At 35.3% G+C, this 19,463-nt stretch overlaps 1 protein-coding gene and 1 pseudogene across 2 annotated transcripts in view; one reads left to right on the plus strand and one right to left on the minus strand.

Moving 5' to 3' along the window:
- The first annotated feature begins 488 nt into the window (after positions 1-488).
- LOC145266626 (cytosolic non-specific dipeptidase-like) overlaps positions 489-19,463 on the plus strand; it is a 49,471-nt gene continuing 30,496 nt past the window's right edge. The window contains exon 1 of one of the 2 annotated variants that reach the window (XM_080122538.1): positions 489-690. Coding sequence is in view for 1 of the 2 variants with exons in the window: in XM_080122537.1 (XP_079978663.1) it covers positions 1,172-1,188 (17 nt within the window). In the remaining variant the exon portion in view is untranslated. Of the gene's footprint in view, positions 1,189-19,463 lie in introns of both variants that reach the window. The other variant, XM_080122537.1, reaches the window with a different exon arrangement.
- Positions 18,202-18,319, minus strand: LOC145266849 (5S ribosomal RNA; annotated as a pseudogene).

The raw sequence follows: 19,463 nt of genomic DNA on the forward strand, positions 1-19,463 counted from the left end.
ACCTAATATTGATTTTATAAAATTATTTTTTATATAATAGCTTAGATTAAAATTTAAAATGCAAAAGTCAAGTATCAGGGTTCAATTGTGCTCTGAATGAAACATTCATTTCAGACCTACTTCTATCATATCAAAGAACCTACTGTTGATTTTATTTGCCTAGCTTCCTGCTGGTACTGTGATAATGTCTTAGCTAGGGTTATAAATTAGGATGAATAGTCAAACGAATAGAGAAAGAGTGGATACAAAAGCAATAAAATTTTGTATTTCTTATCCATGTCCCTCCCCGCCGAAGACTTTTCACACTTGCTCAATAAAAGGATAAAACATGTTTTTTTCAGCAAGCCTAGCTCCACTCCTACGTGTGTAAATATGTCTACTAAAAATACTTATTTAATTTTTTTGTGGGGGGGGGGGGTTAGTCATATTTTAAACTAGAGGAATGAGAGCTTAGCCACCACCACCGGCCGTGGCTTAGCCCTACTTTTCCGTTGTCAACTTGCCATTTTTACCTATTTATTCACTGTTGCCATTTTTATCTAAATCCTCCCTCCCAAAAGACGGGTGGCAAGCTTCTTCAGGCCGCTCTTACTCCTCCCCCAAAAATGGGAGCAGCAAACTGAGAGTGGACCTCCTAGGAAAACACAGGATACACCCGTGGATACCGAGAAACAACTTTTCAGTTAACAGGTCTGTGTGTGTCTGTCTATGGAGGTGACAACGTGCACATTTTCCTGGAACTCTCCTCCTTTTAAGGACAAAAAGATTTCCGGTGTAAACCAATTATTTCTCTTCTCTACATTTTGACCTGGACTGAATATTTAATCTGTTAGATTCAATGTATATATAATATTTTCGTATATTCGTTATTTTTTAATGTAATTTGATGATGGCATTGTTTTGGAAAATTAAGTTAATGTAATTTGATTTTATTGAACCTACAGATAAGATAAGAAACATAATCTTTTTAGATAAATAAAAACGCAAACAAAAGAAAAACTTGTGACCCTGAATCAGTTTCGTTTTTTTTATTTTCTGAGATTTTTTTTATTTCGCTTCGAGTTTTCGACGAATTCGCACGTTTTTTTTTTCAAACTTTCTTCATTCTATTTTTTTCTTGATTCTCTCAAAAAAGCAAACGTTATTTTAGTTTTTGTTAAAAACTTTCAAGATGGACAGCATTTTCAAGTAAGATTTGAATTTTATTTATTTATTTATTTTTTTTTTTTTTCAACGTGTGTTTTGTTTCTTTTTGTAAATTTTATTTATTTCTCAGATTTAACGGGAGTTTTGGTACTTGTGCAGTTTATGGATCGTGTCTTATTTTTTTAGATAGGATTTTCAAATTACGTTCAATTTTTACGGTATCTTTTGTTTATTAAATTATTAGAAGAAAGTACAGATTAGTTACAAAACGCCCCTCCCCCGTGTTAAGAATGGCTTTCTAAATGTTATTTCAGCACGGTCCGTAAAATGCAGAAGTACAAAAAAAAAAAAAAAAGAAAAACAATATAAAACCATTTTTATCGCATTTTGATGTCGATTTTTAGTTTTTTTACCGAATTTGAATCCAACCGGCTTTTGTGGAACAAAAACTTAGAATAAGTTTAGAGTTCTTTTGTCTCCCCACAAGGGCAGAGTTAGACACCAGGGTCATTTTTTAATGTGGGGAAAAGGAACAAAAATGAAAATTGTCTCAGTCGTGAAGGATTTCTCCACTAACAGAGAACAAGAAATTGAAGTGTACCATCCGAAGAACAGACACTTCACTTTGATCTTGGTCCGACGGCTAAGAAGTCTGCTCTTTCTGTTCAAATTCTGTAGAAGCACTTTTTTTCTGGTAAAAACAAAACAAAAAACAAAGTAAACTGAAGTAATATGCGCACGCCGCACGACTCACGAGTATTAGGAGGCGTGTTTCTTATTTAGAATTCTAATTCAACTTAAAAAAAAATACAGAAAATATAGACAAATCTTCAAGATTTACGAACCGTCACGGAATGACGAACAAATGAATCTTATCAAAAGCAAGATAAGTTACTTTTCTACCAAACTGGATACATTTTTTGTGTTTTTATTCAATGTAACATGTTTATTCAGCTCGAAAAGCATCCAGTGTTTACCGATTTATTGGAAAATTCAAAATGGCGCCCGACTCTCTCTTTAAAACGGTAAGTTCAGGAAAAGATGTTATCAACAATAAACTAGACAAAATACTGTTAGAAATTCGCTCAATATATGTTACTGTGATATAAGTTGACATATATTCGGTGTTTTTTAATAGTATTTTGTCTAGTTTATTATTTATAACATCTTTTCCCAAACTTACCATGTTAAAGAGAGTGTCGGGCGGCCGGGCGCCATTTTGAATTTTCCAACACATCGGTAAACACTGTATGTTTTTCGAGCTGAATAAACATGTTACATTGAATAAAAACACAAAAAATGTATCCAGTTTGGTAGAAAAGTAACTTATCTTGCCTTTGATAATATTATACTAGACAAAAGGTGTTAGAAACTCGCTCAATATATGTTACCGTGACATAAAGCTGACATATATTCGGTGGGTTTTTAGCAGTATTTTTTCTAGTTTTTTTAATTTTTAACTCCTTTTCCCAAACTTACCGTGTCAAAGAGAGAGTCGGGCGCCATTTTTAATTTTCCAATACATCGGCAAACACTATGTTTTTCGAGCTGAATAAACATTTTACATTAAATAAAAACACTATCAAGTTAGGTAGAAAAGTAACTTATCATGCCTTCGATAACATTTATTTGTTATATATTTGTTTTTGACAACTTTTTCGAATCTGTGTGTGTAATACAAACCCCACGTAAATTCATCAAGTATTTTTTAACTAAGAAAATAAAATTTTATTACAAAACAAGACGCGCCGTTTTTTTATCCGCCATGTTTTATAAATAAGGGTAAGACAACTCAATTCGAACTATCGAGATCAAAATCAGCCTTGTAATGGATACGATTTACTATGAAAATAGTAAAAAAGAAATTGGTCAATGTCTAGAATCTTTCCCACTCCCCCCCCCAAAAAAAAAACTTTACACTGACGACTTATCAAGGTTTTCAGGGGATGCTGAAAACGATTATAACATTTAAAAGTGGCGCAGAGAAAAAGTTTTCATGATATGAAGAAATTACTTTTTCAAATAGTAGGGATCACTTTTCTATATAAATTTAACGTAAAATGAGAACCCACTTTCTGGCCACATAGTGATTTTTTTTTTTCTTTTTTTTTTTTGTTTGTAAATTTTTACTTGCTTTCCACCTTGGCAATCACATTAAATATTACGACTTTTGGAGGTTTTCGGGTATACTGAAAACGAATATCGCATTTAAATTTACTGCAAAAAAGTAGTTTTCCGGATATTAACCAATATAATTCTTTGTTATCAGTGGTTGGTGGGGTGGCCATTTTTCTCCAGCAAAAATATGCACGCGTTTGCGCGTACAGAAATGGCCACCAGTGATAACATAGGGAATCACACGTATTTGTGTACAGATTTTTCTTTCAATGCCTTTATTAAAAGATGAAAGCAGAAAAAACAAACAAAAGTTTTAGCAAAAAAAAAAAAACTGCCCCTTACTAGGTGGCCAGAAATTGGGTGCTCATTTTACGTCAAATTTATATAACAAAGTGACCCCCCCCTCGTGAAAAAATTTCTCATACCATGAAAACTATTTTTTTTCGCTACTTCGTTATTTTTTAAAAAAAATTTTTTTACGACCTAACCCAGCGTAGTTTTACCTCCTAAAAAGAAATCAAAATCTACTTTATTTTTGGCTAATACGTTTCAACGGTCTTTAAAGATAATATGAAAGAAGGAATTTAAAAACAAAAAAAAGAATTAAATATTTTTACAGTGAGAGATTACTTTCTTATATAAATTTAACGTAAAATGAGAACCCACTTCTTGGCCACATAGTGGTCACTTGTCAACGAGACCTGTTATCATAATCATTTTTTTCAAGTTTAGTGGCGAGGGTGGGGGAAGAAACGAAGAGGGGAGATCAGAAGTTCCAAACATTTTTAAAATCCTCCCCTTGCCAATCTTTCACGAAAAACACTCGTCTAGCTGAAACCACTATCAAAAATTTCCCCCACTCTTTATCTGCGCCAAAACCAAAACGTAGATTCCATAAACAAAGCTTCTTTCTTAGAAGTGCACGCCAGTGGAACTCTCTTTCGTCTGCCTGTTTCCCACCTGACTACAACTTGGATGTCTTCAAGTCCAGCATAAACAAATTCCTGATGAACCGCCCCCTTAAGTAAGATACTTTATCAAATCTTCAATACTAACGATTACTACGATACTATCCGATTGATTACTGTACACGCAATAACCCTTATCCCCGAGTGGCGTCCGGGCCTTGATAAGTGGTGACTTCCATGTAAAAAAAAAAAAAATTTCAAACATTTGGGAGTGGAGGTTTAAAATTTATAACTTCACAATTTGTACCTTTTTTTTTTTGTTTTTTTTTTTGTTTTTTTTTTTGTAAGATTTGCCTTGGCATTTTATTTCCTGATTTTTTTAAAGGCTGTTAACACACACACACAAAAAACAAACTAGGATGACCTATACAATACAACCCCTACCACCACCACCACCACCACCACCACATATTTTTTTCTTTTCGTCTTTTTATCTATGGATTATCTGCGATTAAACACTAATCTACCGTTGCCCGGGTGTCTCCAGTTGGTATAGTAAGGACCCCCCTCCCCCCGGGGAGGTGTTTAAAAAAAAAAATGGTAGTAACGGAGAAGGGGAAATCAAAACAAAACAACACAGTAGGCAACCCGGGTGGAGAGGTGTTGAAAAAAAAAGAGTCGTAGTAGGCAGGCATGCTCAAACCCATAATGAAGGAAGGAAGAAAAGAAGGTAAAAAAAACAAAACCCGTAGCGTCTTAGCTGCTGCTGATGCATCCATGGCGAAACTGGAAGTCGCGAACATTGAAATTAAGACTAATCGATCCAACGGAGATGATGGCTTGGGAAAATCTCAACGAAAAAAGCGACCCCTCCTTGTAGAAAACTGGCCAGTTGAGAGTGGAGAAATTAATGATTTGGCCAATTTTTCGATATTTGTCGTCTGGGAGATGGAGCTTCATAACGATACCAATTTTGTCAGGATCCATCACGTGTTTTTGACAGACATTCAAACATGCATACATACGCATAAACAGACGTTTGAGATTTATATATAGATTTTCATTTATTATTAAAAGGACAATATTTATTTTTTTTTTTTTTCACAAAGGAGTCACCACTTATCAAGTCTTGGAAGTCACTCAAGGATAAGGATTAATGAGTGTACGGTAGTCAATGGAAAAATATCGTAGTAATAGTAATCGTTAGTAGTGGAAATTTGGTAAATTGAATTACTTAAGGAGACGGCTCATCAAGAAGTTGTTTACATTAGACTTGAAAATGACCATAGTTGGAAAGCAGAAAAACAAAACGGGAGTCCAACAGGTGTGCAGTTCAAAGAAAGAAGCTTTGTCCATGAAACTAGGTTTAGGTTTAGGCACAGATAAAGAATGGGTGATAAAATTAAAACAAAATGGTGTATAAAATGGTGGTAGACCCGGATTTGAACAGAGGATCATGCGATCTGTAGCCAAATGCTCTACCACTGAGCTATATATTCAGCTGGAAATAAATGTTGTTTTTTTTTAAGAAAAAATGATTTGCTAAAATTTTATCTATAAGAGAGAAAGACTATTTTTAGGATAAGATTTTTTCAATTTTCGATACTTATCGAATGAATTTCTGTACAAAACATATCTAAGAACACTGCCAGACATATAAATTAGCTTTGTGTAAAATTTGCAAAAGATAGGTTCAGCTATTTCAGAACCTATGAGGAAGGAAGTCACACACACACACACACACTTTTATCTATAAATATAAAAGCGAAGATGTATGTATGTGTGTTCGCTTTTTCTGTGTGTCTACAAAAGGCTTCTTTCAGAGAAGCGGTCGCTCGTCTAACAACTTTTTATATCACGTATAAATCGTAATATCTCACAGTTAACAACGAAGCTCGCCTGTCTATTTAATTTGCTCGATTTCGGGAAGATAAATATTCAATATTTGTCGCTCGCCGCATGTGGGTTAGTCTTTTTCCTATAACATCTTGGGGGGAAAAAAACAGCGTTCAGCAGTAAATAAAATCCCGCAGTCAAACTTGACCTCATTAACTCATTAAAACGAGCACCTGCTAAATCCAAGTAATTAAATAAATTCAAACGTGTTTCCGTAAGCATGTCGCGGTGGGTCAATGGTTAACGTCGCACGTTTTTTTTTTTTTTTTTTTTTTCACAACTTTGCCTCAACGGTTCGGGTTCGATCCTCATACTTAGTTTTTTTTTTTTTACCCCCCACCCCCACCTCCAAACACCCGGGCAACGCCGGGTACCCCTCGCTAGTATATATATAAATCAAATTTTAGTGATTCAATAAATTTAAAATTTATGATGTGAAATGGTTAAATTTCAAATCAAAAAATTGTTATTATATGTAAGAGTAAGAATACATTGAGCAATTTTTATTTCGATGGGATAGTCCTTATAGAATATTATTGCCAATATTATTTTGTAAAATCTATAATCACAGATTTCCATACCTATTGATTTGTTGGATAACTTTATTCTGAAGAATATATATATATATATATATATGAACAAACAGTTAATAAAACATGTTAAAAAACACTTTGAAATGAGTTAAAAACATATTTAATCTGAAAAGGAAACACTAGATAAGTGGATAGTCCTTAATCCGCGGACATTCGAAGAAATACTTTCCTTCTCATCAGAGGGTAGGAATTAGCAAAATGCGGGATCGGATTTTGCATGCAGAAGTATTTGATGAAACAACAAGTAAGTCAAAGATCTTGCTTGAAAACAAAAAAAGTGAAGCAGAGGGAATAGGGTGAATAAAAAAGTGATTACACGTGAATGGATAGTCTGGTGCAAGATAAATAATCCAGTGACGGTAAAATCCAAATGTATAACTTCAAGAAAGTTAAAAGAATTTCCGTTTGTACAAGTAAAATCCAAAATTTTATGTATATATATATTTGAGGTTTTTATTTTTCGGAGGTAAGGTAACCAGTGAAGTATAACGAGATTAATACAAGAGTGTTTAATTTGTTTTTACATAAGCAGAAATGTGTTGCTCCACAGTCATGAGCTTGTTTCGGTCAGCTAGTTTACAGAGATCTCATCAGGCGATCTAGCTTCTTTTTTTCCTTCTTTTTTTTTTTTTTTTAATCAATTTTCACTCCAAGCAAGGCACAGCGCCACTTTGAAGTAGGGGGCTACTATTGAGGACATAAGTTGTAGGGGCATTATGAAGGGAGATGAGTAGCAAGATGTTTGTTCACATTACACTTGAACTTCTGCTTGTCAGTACAGTTGGGAAAGGATACTCCCGGAAGGGAGTTCCAAAGTCTTGCAATTCTGGGGAAGAAACTATTGGAGTTTCTTACACCTAGGGAGCTCTGCTGTGAAGGGGCGGGATTTAGCTGCTTGTCAGGTTTGTCGGGGGTAGTCACGTCAAGGCGGTACAAGTGCTTGTAGTTCGTCAGAGCATTCACCATTAAAGTACTTGTAGAACAGGCAGAGAGATGCAACATTTCGTCGATGGGACAGAGGCTGAAGCCTAGATGACAGTTCAGGACCTATCAGGTTGGCGACTCTCTTTTGAACCCTGTCCAGGAGTGAGAAACAAGCAGCAGATGCACCAGCCCAAATGTGACAACAATACTTCATACATGGGTGAATGGTGGCCTTATAGAGGTACAGGATACTTTTAGGCATAAGTAGTTTTCTAGTATGGTAGAAAGAGCCCACGTTCTTTGCAGCATGCTTGGCAATGCTCTCAATGTATCTATTCCAGTTCATGTTCCCTGTAAACATTAAGCCGAGGAGTTTAAAGGAAGTACTTTCAGGTAATGTGTTCTTGGCCATTGCTATCGGTGGTAGAGTAGGTTTCTTGTAATTATTGAAGGAAACAAGCTTAGTCTTGGCAGCATTAAATGTGACTAACCATTTTTGTCCGCATTCCACTACAGATTGGAGGTCATCCTCTAGTGTTTCTGTCATTTCTTTAGATATGTGTTCATTTGTTTTCCCCTTGTGCCTGTTATGGAGAGTGGTGTTATCAGCAAATATACCCATCTCAGAAACAATTTTATCAGGGAGGTCATTTATGAATATCAAGAATAATAAAGGTCCAAGGATCGACCCCTGAGGTACTCTAGTATTTGTATCATACGAGCATTTTAGCCTGACGTTGCCCGGGTGATTGGATGTGTATGTTGAGCAAAAAAAAAAAAAAAAGTGGTAGTAGGAATGCAGACTCGAACCCGTACCGCGAAGGAGGAAAAGAACAGGAGGAAAAACCTGACGTCTTTGCTGTTATAACCACCGCCAAACCGGAAGTGACTTAGGTTTAAATTAAGTCTAGACAATCGAAAGTAGAGGATGAAATTCAAAAATATCGGTGAAAAAAACGACCCCCCCCCCACTGTAGAAAAGTGCCCAGTTGAAGGTGAAGATATTAATGTTTTTAGCCAATTTTTCGATATTTGTCGTCTGAAATGTTGAACTACAAAATGATACTGATCTGGGTAAAATCCGTCGTCTCTGTTGAAAGTTTTAGGCAGACATGCAAACATACATGCATTTATACATTTATATATTGATAACTAAAAATTTTCGATCCAAACCGATTAAAAAGCTTGCCCTATCTCTGAATACCCTTTATGTAAAATTTCAAATGTTTGGACTAGAAATTGTCAGTAATTTGGTAGAAATCGCAGAGATCAATTTTTTTTAAACTTTGACCCCTATTATGCCCCTTAATATTTATTGTTTTGGGCTCAAATCAAGTTATTAAGTTAGATCCATGTCCAAGGAACCTATATCTAAAATTTCAAGTGCTTAGACCCAAAATTGTCGGAGGAGTTTGGTAGAGTTCTCAAAGGTCAAATCGTTGAGCTTTGGACCCCTTAACAGCCAAATTTTTGGCTGAAACCCGATCACAAAGATTTTCCCCAAATTTCAGTACCCTGTATATCAAATTTCGAGTCTGTAGACTTAAAATTAACAGAGTTATTGCGTAGGGTAATGTACACAGGCACACAGACAGACAAACAGACACGTTCACTTTTATAGATATATAGATTGTTTAGAGGAACGATCGTCGAGGACAACTAGGATTTTTCTCTTACTAAAGAAGGATTTAATTACATTATGTATTCTTCCAGTGATATGATCCATATCATCTAATTTTCCTTAGAAGACCATTGTGCCATAACCTGTCAAAAGCCTTAGATATATCGGCTGGGGGGGGGGGGTGCTACCGCTCTACCGTCCTCTGTTTTGTCCAGTGAACAGTATATACATTCAGAGATTATAAGAAAGCAAACTTTGCAATGAAGATCTCAGATCATGTTCTCTTAAAACTCATTAAAAAATTAGGGATTAGCTTGCACTGTGTGTATAAACAGATTAAAGAGGGGTGTGGGAGTAAAGTAGACAGGGTGGGGGGGTTAAGAAGTTCAGGTGAGAACAATGAAAGACAGAAAGACAGATGTTATCTCTTAAATGTACTTGTGTGTGTGAGGTTAATTTAGGGGTGAGTGTAAGTTTTCTTAGTATTCCAGGAATATTTATGCTAAATAAGTTTTTGATTTGAAGATGGGGCATTCAGTTATGGGGTGCTCTTAATATGACCTTGATTTTGCTGTGGTCAGAGTGTGCCCCTCCCCTCCCTACTGCCCATTCTCCCTTATCAAATTAATTTAGATCTGTACAGGGGGAGGGAAGAAAAAAGGGAGGGGGAAGAGATACAAGGGAGAAGAAAAGTGAAGGAGAATGATGAAATAAAGGAGGGGAAGGTGGAGTAGAAGGGAAGGGGAGAAAAGAAGGGGAGAAAGGGGAAGGAAACTCATTATTGGTGGTGGTTTGCTTGTTAACATCAGATCTACATTTTAAAACTTTGTATTCATTCATTTGTTTATTTTTTTATTTTTTTTTTACATGGGGTTCACCACTTATCAAGGCCCGAAGGCCACTCAGGGATAAGGGTTATTGCGTGTACAGTAATCAATGAGATAGTATTGTAGTAATCATTAGTATTGGGTGTTTAGATAGAGTGTCTTACTTAAGGGGGCGGTTTGTCTGGAGTTTGTTTATGTTGTACTTGAAGACGTCCAAGTTGTAGTCAGGTGGGAAACAGGCAAGCGGCAGAGAGTTCCACTGGCGTGCAGTTCTAAGAAAGAAGCTTTGTTCATGGAATCTACGTTTTGATTTAGGCGCAGATAAAGAGTGGGGAAAATTATTGACAGTGGTTTCAGCCAGACGGGTGTTTCTCGTGAAAGATTGGCGAGGGGGGACGAGGGATTGGAGCTCAGACGAGCACCTGTCATGGATATGACGATAAAACAAAGACAGGCTCGCAACGTCTCTTCTGTGGGAGAGAGGTTGCAGGGAAGAGAAAAGGGCATCCCCCACTAAACCACGCAGTCTATTTTGTACTCTGTCAAGGCAGGATAGGCTGTTTTTAGCAGCTCCTGCCCAGATATGGCAACAGTATTTCATCCTTGGACGTACTTGGCTTTTATACAGATAGAGAATTGCATCAGTAGTGAGATATCTTCTGGAGCAGTAGAAGGATCCCACACTTATTCATTTATTTGTTCATCTATTTATTTACTAGCCTGGGCATTGGCCGGGTGTTTGGAGGTGTGTGTTGAGCCAAAAAAAAAAAAGGAAAATTGTGACACAAAAAAAAATGTGGTAGTAGGCAGGCAGACCTCAAAGGAGGAAAAGAAACAAAAAAAAACGTGACGTATTAACTGCTGCACCCATCTCCAAACCGAAGTGACATAGGTTTAAATTAAGGCTAGTCAATCAAAAAGAGGCGATTATTTCTGAAATAGCAAAAAAAGCGACCCCTCCCTGTCGAAAAGTGCCCAGTTGAGGGTAAAGGGATTAATGTTTTGGGCCAATTTTTCGATATTTGTCGTCTGAAGGGTCGAGCTTCGAAATTGATACTGATGTGCTGAAAATCCATCACCTCTGTCAAAAGTTTTTGCGAGACATACAAACGCACATACATATATTTAAACAGACAGGTGAGATTTATATTATATACTAGCGGCGGTACCCGGCGTTTTCTTTAAAATTTACGCAACTTTAGTGTATAAGTCCGGGAGTGATCTTAGTTAAGTGTTGTCTCAAAATACCCCCCCCCCCGATAACCAAAACCATTATTTTAATTTATCATCGGTAAAGCCATTTTTTTCATATCATCGCTTAGCAACAATGATAGAACAACTGTGGGTAAGTTGATATGACGTGGTCTGTAGGTTCAAACTCCGCACATAAATTTCTTAATTTTTTTTTTTCATTAATTGCAAAGAATTTTATAAGACTTGAAAATTTACGTTTCTTTTTCTTTTTTTTTTTTTTTTTTTTCTTGTTTTTGGCATGACATATCTGTACGTTCAAACATCGTACATAAATTTCTTAATGTTTTTTGTTTTCATTAACTGGAAAGAAGTTTATATGGAAATAATTTTATAAAACGAAACAGTAGGTTCTCTAAAGTGCAATGTAGAATAAACATATATTTTGGACTAAGTTACTGCATGGAAACATGTGAAGCTTCCTCCCCGGCGATTTTACGGATTTCGATGACAATAAAAATATAGGAGTGTGAAATATTCATTGATCATCATTCAATCCCAGGCAACGTTAGGTCTCCCTGCTCAATTTTTCTGAATATATGTTTCCATTACTTTATTGTTCTCGTTTTGAGTTTTATTTGCGCAATGTTTTGGTCGGTGTAGCCTTCGACCGTTGTCAGGCATGTTGGTCGCCATCTTGGAAAAGAAAGGAGAAAAGTTACTCCTTCCATAGATATTTTCGTATTACTGTGAATCAGTCTCCATTTTTTGGTCAGTGTTTCGAATCTGGTACAATACAAGTAATATAAAGAAATGGTACTTGTTCAGAATAAGAACGAGAGCCAAGAAATTGAATTTCAACTGGAGGTGGTGTTATCCACGTGCATGTCAGGTTATCGAAATTAGTAACATACAGCAGCAGCAGCCCTGCTATTTTAATTGCGTCGGCGACCATGGCTCTCCAAATTGTAACGCCACAGTAATCTTGAGAAGACAAATAAAGATGAGTAGCAAGATGTCCATTCACATTACGCTTGAACTTCTGCATGTCAGTACAGTTGGGAAAGCAGAATCCTGGAAGGGATTTCCAAAGTCTAGCAGTTCTGGGGAAGAAACTATTGGAGTAGAAGGCTTTCTTACACCTACTGTGAAGGGGTGAGATTTAGCTCCTTGTCGGGTTTGTTGGAGGTATTTACGTTGAGGGGCTACCAGTGCTTGTAGTTCGTCAGAGCATTCACCATTAAAATATTTGTAGAACAGGCAGAGGGATGCAACATTTCATTGAGGGAAGTTTCCTGTTGCTTTCCGTCTTGATTCCGGGGATGCATCTCCTTCAATGAGTCAAACACACTCCCAGATACCAACCTGGAAATTTTTATCACTCGGCACTGTTCATACAGCGCGTAGTCTTCCCAAATGGTCACCCATCTGGTACTAGCCAGACTCATTGTTACTTAACTTTGGTGATTTCTCTTCCCTGCAGCATCTTTCTCACAGAAAAGACGTTGCAAGCCTGTCTCTGCTCTATCATTATTTTCATGGCAAGTGTTCGTCTGAGCTCCAATGCCAAATTTTCCCCGAAAAGCACTCGTCTAACTGAAATCACCATCAATAATTTCCCCCACTTTTTATCTGTGCTTGAGCCTAAACATAGATTCCATGAACGAAGTTTCTTTCTTAGAACTGCACACCTGTGGAACTCTGTTCTGTTTTCCTGCTTTCCAGCTAACTACAACATGGTCGTCTTCAAGTCCAATGTAAATAAGTTCTTGATGAGCCATCCACTTAAGTAATCCAATTTACCAAATTTCCACTACTAACGATTAATACGATATTGTCTCATTGACTACTGTACACTCATTAACCTTCATCCTCGAGTGGCATCCGGGACTTGATAAGTGGTGATTCCTATATAAATATAAAATCAATTTTTGGTAGTATTTTTTTTTTTTAGCTTCTTACATCAAATGGCTTCATGCCTTGTCTGGAGCGATTTCCATAAAAAATGTAAGCAGATATAATCAGTAGAGAGTGACCAATTTGGGATTTTGTTTTTTTGTTATATTAAACGACAATAATCAAATTCTGAGCTTCTGCACATCATTTTTAATCGTCTCGAGGTTTTGCTTATTATCGCTAGCTGGCAATCTCATTTATCCTTATCCTCGAGTGGCCTTTAGACCTTGATAAGCAGTGACACATTAATAAAAAAAAAAAAGAAAAAGACATCCATGGCATATAGGAAAACAATAAGAATGGAAAAATATTATCCTGATAAGTCTCCTCTTATAGAATTAGAATTGAACTCTCTTCTTCTAACTCACTGAGCTATATATATATATATATATATATATATATATATATATATATATATATATATATATATATATATAAAAATTATAAAACTCAAATGATCTTGTAACGATGTAACCCACTTTCCGGTTTACGACATCCGGTTGCACATGCACGCATGACCTGCGCACTGAAATATTAGCTATGGAATTAATGTATGAGCGTGACACTTGTGACGTAAAGAAAATAGTTTTCTTTTTTACATAACAGAAAAATTTCTATGAAAATATGTTAAAATGAAAGAAGAATATAGATAGATTTCTATGAGTCGTTCTGTTTATTATATTTGATTATTTTTTAAGAAAATTTTTTTACAGTTACTGAATTATAAGTGGTTGGCCATACTTATAGGTAAATATGCATTGAACAGATACCATGAATAATACTTATTACAATTAAATTTAAATTTTGATATATCTGCTTTTTTTTTACGTCGTTCATTTCTGTATTACATTTAAGTTATTTTAAACCCCACTCTTCCCATGGTAAATAATTATTTCGAAATAATAACGTTAATATTTCAATGCGCAGATCAAAATCTGCAAAAAAAGCAATTTGTGTTTATTTGTTTACGTTGTTATGGGTTAATGTTTATGCACGCATACGCAACCGGATGTCGTAAACATACATTGTTACAAGGTCATTTGAGTTTTATAATTATATAGATTCTCAGGTCGAGGAGAATTTCTTTTTGTTATCATGTGATTGTTAGATCAGTTTGAAGGAAAGATCAAATGTTGGAGACTTTGACCCCATTTTTGACTCAAGATAACAAAATGATTCAGAGTCTTGTGATCCTTAAAGAAAAGTGTGTGTGTGTGTGTGTGTGTGTGTGTGTGTGTGTGTGTGTGTGTGTGTGTGTGTGCGGGCAGGGAGGGGGGCATAATACTTGCTATTACGCATGTAAATTATTATAAAGGAAATACCATTGTAAAATAAGTCGACAACTATTTCTCTTGCTTTTAACTACTTATTTGTTAACAAATGCACAAAAAGCTTAATATTTAAAATTTTAAAGAAATTTTGCCGTTTCTACACTATTGGGACGAGATTTCGTAGTCGATAAATGGAGTTTTCAGATTAAAAAAAACAAAACAATGGTTTCAACTGATTTTTTTTGTCAATTTTAATAAATTATAATGGTAGCTTCCAAATTATGCAGTAGGAATTACCTGAATATTACTGAATTATTAAAAAAAAAAAGAAAAAAAAACAATTTTAATCGTGTTAGCAGGTGAAAAATTGATGACATCTTGTTTAAATTGAAACGGAAAATTACCTCCCTTTTGAACTCTTCTGTGTTTTATGATCGTTTTCATCTAATTGTATTTTTTTTTTATTTTCTTTAATAAATAATTTTCTACCTTATCGATTTTCGTAATTTTTGGATATAATCATCTTAAAAATATAAGGAATACGTAGATACCATTGTTTTCATGTGAAATTCAGTTTTACGATTTCCGAAATTTCGTTCTGTTAGTGTAGAAGTGCCTAAATTTTTGTTGCATGTACAGAGTTCAACCTAATAAAAAACAAAGAAAAAGAACGAAAATGCCATATTCCAGAAATCATGTAAATTAAGAAAATCACATTTCATGAAGGTGAGAGAACATTGTGTTTGGATCTGTCATATTTAATGAATAAAGGGAGGCAACTCAATCAAACTACCAAGATTAAAATCACCCTTGCATTGTAATTATTAGATCAGTTGAAATTGTAACATAGCTTAGATGACTATATGTAATTGCATGCGAAATGACCATGGTATTTCCTTTAAAATAATTTACGTCTGTAATAGTAATTATTCCCTCTATTTTTATTTTTTATTTTTTTTTTTAAGGATCACAGGACTTTGAATCATTTTGTTTATATGAATCAAAAATGGCAGAATAAGGTCTTTCTAGCAGATCCTGCCCAGATGTGGCAACAGTACTCCATTCTTGGACGGTTATTATTATTTCGTATAATTAGAGAATTGCATCATCAGTGACATATCTGTTGGAATTGTAGAAGGATCCCATCATTTTTCCAGCGACCTTGACTTTTGTATTTTAAACTTTAATTCAAGCTATCTATCTATATATATATATATATATATATATATATATATATATATATATATATATATATATATAAAAGCGAAAATGTATGTATGTATGTATGCTTTTTCTGTATGTTTTAAAAAGGCTTCTTTCAGAGAAGCGGTCGGTCGATTCACAACTTTTTAAAACTTTTTATATCACATATAAATCGTAATATCTCACAGTTAACAACGAAGCTCGCCTGTCCATTTAATTTGCTCGATTTCGGGAAGATAAATATTCAACATTTGTCGCTCGCCGCATGTGGGTTAGTCTTTTCCCTATAACATCTTGGGGGGAAAAAAAGCCTTTCAGCAGTAAATACTATCCCGCAGTCAAACTTGACCTCATTAACTCATTAAAACGGGCACCTGCCAAATCCAATTAATTAAATAAATTCAAACTTGTTTCCGTTAGCATCTCGCGGTGGGTCAATGGTTAACGTCGCACGTTTTTTTTTTTTTTTTCACACTTTCATTTACAACTTTGCCTCAACGGTTCGGGTTTGATTCTCATACTACTTTTTTTTTAACCCCCCCACCCACCCCCGAAGTTTCCACACACACCTCCAAACACCCGGGCAACGCCGGGTACCCCTCGCTAGTCTATAATATAAATCTCACCTGTCTGTTTAAATGTATGTATGTATGTATGTATGCCTGCCAAAAATTTTCGACAGAGGCGACGGAGTTTCACGAAATTAGTATGGTTTTGAAGCTCGACCCTTCGGACGACAAATATAAAAAAAATTGGCTAAAAACATTAATTCCTTCACCTTCAACTGGGCACTTTTATACAAGGAGGGGTCGCTTTTTTTGACGATGTTTTCGAAAGTCATCCACTCTTTTTGATTGACTAGCCTTAATTTAAACCTTCGCCACTTCCGGTTTGGCGATGGACGCAATTGCAAAGACGTCACTTTTTTTTTTTCATGTTCTTTTCCCCCTTCGTGGTACGAGTTCGAGCCTACCCGCTACCATTTTTTTTTTTTTTTTTGCTCAACATGCACCTCCAAACACCCGGGCAACGCCGGGTACCCAGGTTAGTTACATGTAAAAAAATAATTTAATAAAACCAACATTAGGTTCTCTACAGTGCAATGTAGACTACTGTGTATTGTGGACTAAGTTACTGATGCTTAAGTAATTTTATTCAAAATTCTGTGCTGATTCTTGAGTTCGACAGAAAGATTCCCAAGTTCAAAAAGATATATCCTGAAGGTCTTAGGTTCCATCGGTCTAAACGTTGTGTGAATAACACTCAAGATGAGAACGGTAGTCTGAATAATGCAAGTCGTGAATCCTCATCTAAAAAATTCAGAAAAAAAAAATCGAACAAATATTTTATTTTATTTATTTATTTATTTATTTTTTTTTTTGCATGGTACGACAAGTCATGACATGAAATTAGTTTGGCATTTTTCCTGGAATTGTTAGGTCAAAAAAGCATTTCTTATTCATGCGATATTACACATCAGTTGCTATGTGACGGTGGTTCAATTTAAATATTGTAGACCTTGACGCCATTTTTTTTTTTTTTCTGATAAAAAAATGACTTTGCATTTTCTTTTCCCTTTTTTATTTTTTCCTTTTTCTTTCCTTTTTCTTTTCCTATTTTTTTTTTGCCTTTTTTTTTCTTGTTTTTCCTTTTTTTCTTTTTTGCCGTTTTTCCTTTTTTTCTTTCTTTTTCCTTTTTTATTTTTTCCTTTTTCTTTTCCTTTTTTTTCTTTTTTACCTTTTTTTCTTGTTTTTTTCCTTTTGTTCTTTTTTGCCGTTTTCCCTTTTTTCCCTTTTTTATTTTTTCCTTTTTCTTTTCCTATTTTTTCTTTTTTGCCTTTTTTTTCTTGTTTTTCCTTTTGTTCTTTTTTGCCGTTTTTCCTTTTTTCCCTTTTTTATTTTTTCCTTTTTCTTTTCCTATTTTTTCTTTTTTGCCTTTTTTTTTCTTGTTTTTCCTTTTGTTCTTTTTTGCCGTTTTTCCTTTTTTCCCTTTTTTATTTTTTCCTTTTTCTTTTCCTATTTTTTCTTTTTTGCCTTTTTTTTTCTTGTTTTTCCTTTTGTTCTTTTTTGCCGTTTTTCCTTTTTTTCTTTTTCCTTTTTCTTTTTTCCTTTCCGTCTTCCATTTTTTTTTGTATTTTCCTTTTTTTTCTTTTCTTTTCCCCCTTTTTTATATTATTGCTCTGTTCAAAAGCAGTTCAGTCACCCCCCCCCTCCTCTACACTGACGTACGCACATACAGAAACCATATTTGCTTACCTTGCTTATGAGGACATAGACACAAGGTCAGTTTTCTTGTGGGAAAAATCCAGTTCCCACAAAACTCTGGATTGGCACATGGATTGGCTTGCATAAACACATGGTATTAAAAATCTTAGATCCATTCGATGCAAGAGACAATGGATACCCCCTGTAAGGGTAGTTGCACACGTAATTGTGAGGTAAGGATTGTGCAATCACCAACCACACCTATCTTGAATCGGCACTACTTGAGTCCAATGGCAAGGAGAAGTCCAGAATGACAGGAAACAATGCCAAAATAAGCAGAGAGCACATACAGCACCTGGTATTCCCAACAGGTCACCCATTTTAGTACTGACCAGCCTCAACGTTGCTTAACTTCAGTGGTCTAATGGGAATCGGTGTGTCAACGTGATTGTGCTGTATATATACATTTGGGAATTCCAGGTGTTGTATGTACTCTCTGCTTATCTCTGTATAGTTTTCAGTCAGTCTTGGGGTCTCTCCTTGCCACTGGACCCAAGCAGTGCCGATTCAGGAGAGGTGCGGTTGAAAAGAAAAAGGAAAGAAAAAGGAAAAGCAAAAAAGGGAAAAGAAAGAAAAGGAAAAACGGCAAAAAAAAAAAAAATAGGAAAAGAAAAAGGAAAGAAAAAGGAAAAAATAAAAAAGGGAAAAGAAAATGCAAAGTCATTTTTTTTATCAGAAAAAAAAAAAAAAAAATGGCGTCAAGGTCTACAATATTTAAATTGAACCACCAGTAAGAACGCAACCTAGATAAGTTTTGAAAATGATATTTGGAAAAGGTTAGAATCGAACCCAGAAAGAAAGGTTAGAAAAAAATACAAATTGAAATCCTAGGAACGCAGAACGATTGTCATTGTTCGTGCAAATAACTAAATATTATTAGATTGAACTCGCTACACGAGTGTAGTGTAATTCAACAAATCTTGTCCGTAGCTGAATACTTGATGCTTCGCCAGGGCTATCAAAGGTATTTTTTTATTGTGACGCCATCACTAGATGGGTTGCCTACCACGGCTTAAAAGTCCCATCTACCCTCGAGAGAAAGATAGATCGTGCCAGTTTCTCAACCTGGTATTTTACCTCGCAGTACATACAGTGCCTCGCTTTCCCAAATAGTCACCCATTTAGTATTGGCCAGGCTCAACGTTGCTTAACTTTGGTGATCTGGCGAGAACCCGTGTTTCAACGTGATTGTGCCGTATATAACACAGTTTTATATATGGCACGAATAGTAGTCCAAAGAATCCAAATTATACAGATAATTTTTGTGCAAGAACTTCTGCCATTACAAACCAGCAGAGTGTTATCGCTGTTGACGAGAAGGGAAGAATCTATTGGGCATATGTACGAAATATGATGTATGGAGTGAAATATGGCTGGTGAGTTGAAGGTATCTGTTGCTTGGAAAGAAATATGAGAATTAGATAATGTAAAACTTGAAGGTTAGTACTTCATAATTTTTTTTTTTTTTTTTTAAATTTTACTTGCATCCTATCTGTATGTCAGGTCCAGGATTAATATTGCTAAAAATAGTTAAAAAGATAGTTA

This window comes from Euprymna scolopes, chromosome 41 (assembly GCF_053919585.1).
Source record: "Euprymna scolopes isolate OS-2025 chromosome 41, ASM5391958v1, whole genome shotgun sequence".
NCBI lineage: Eukaryota > Metazoa > Mollusca > Cephalopoda > Sepiida > Sepiolidae > Euprymna > Euprymna scolopes.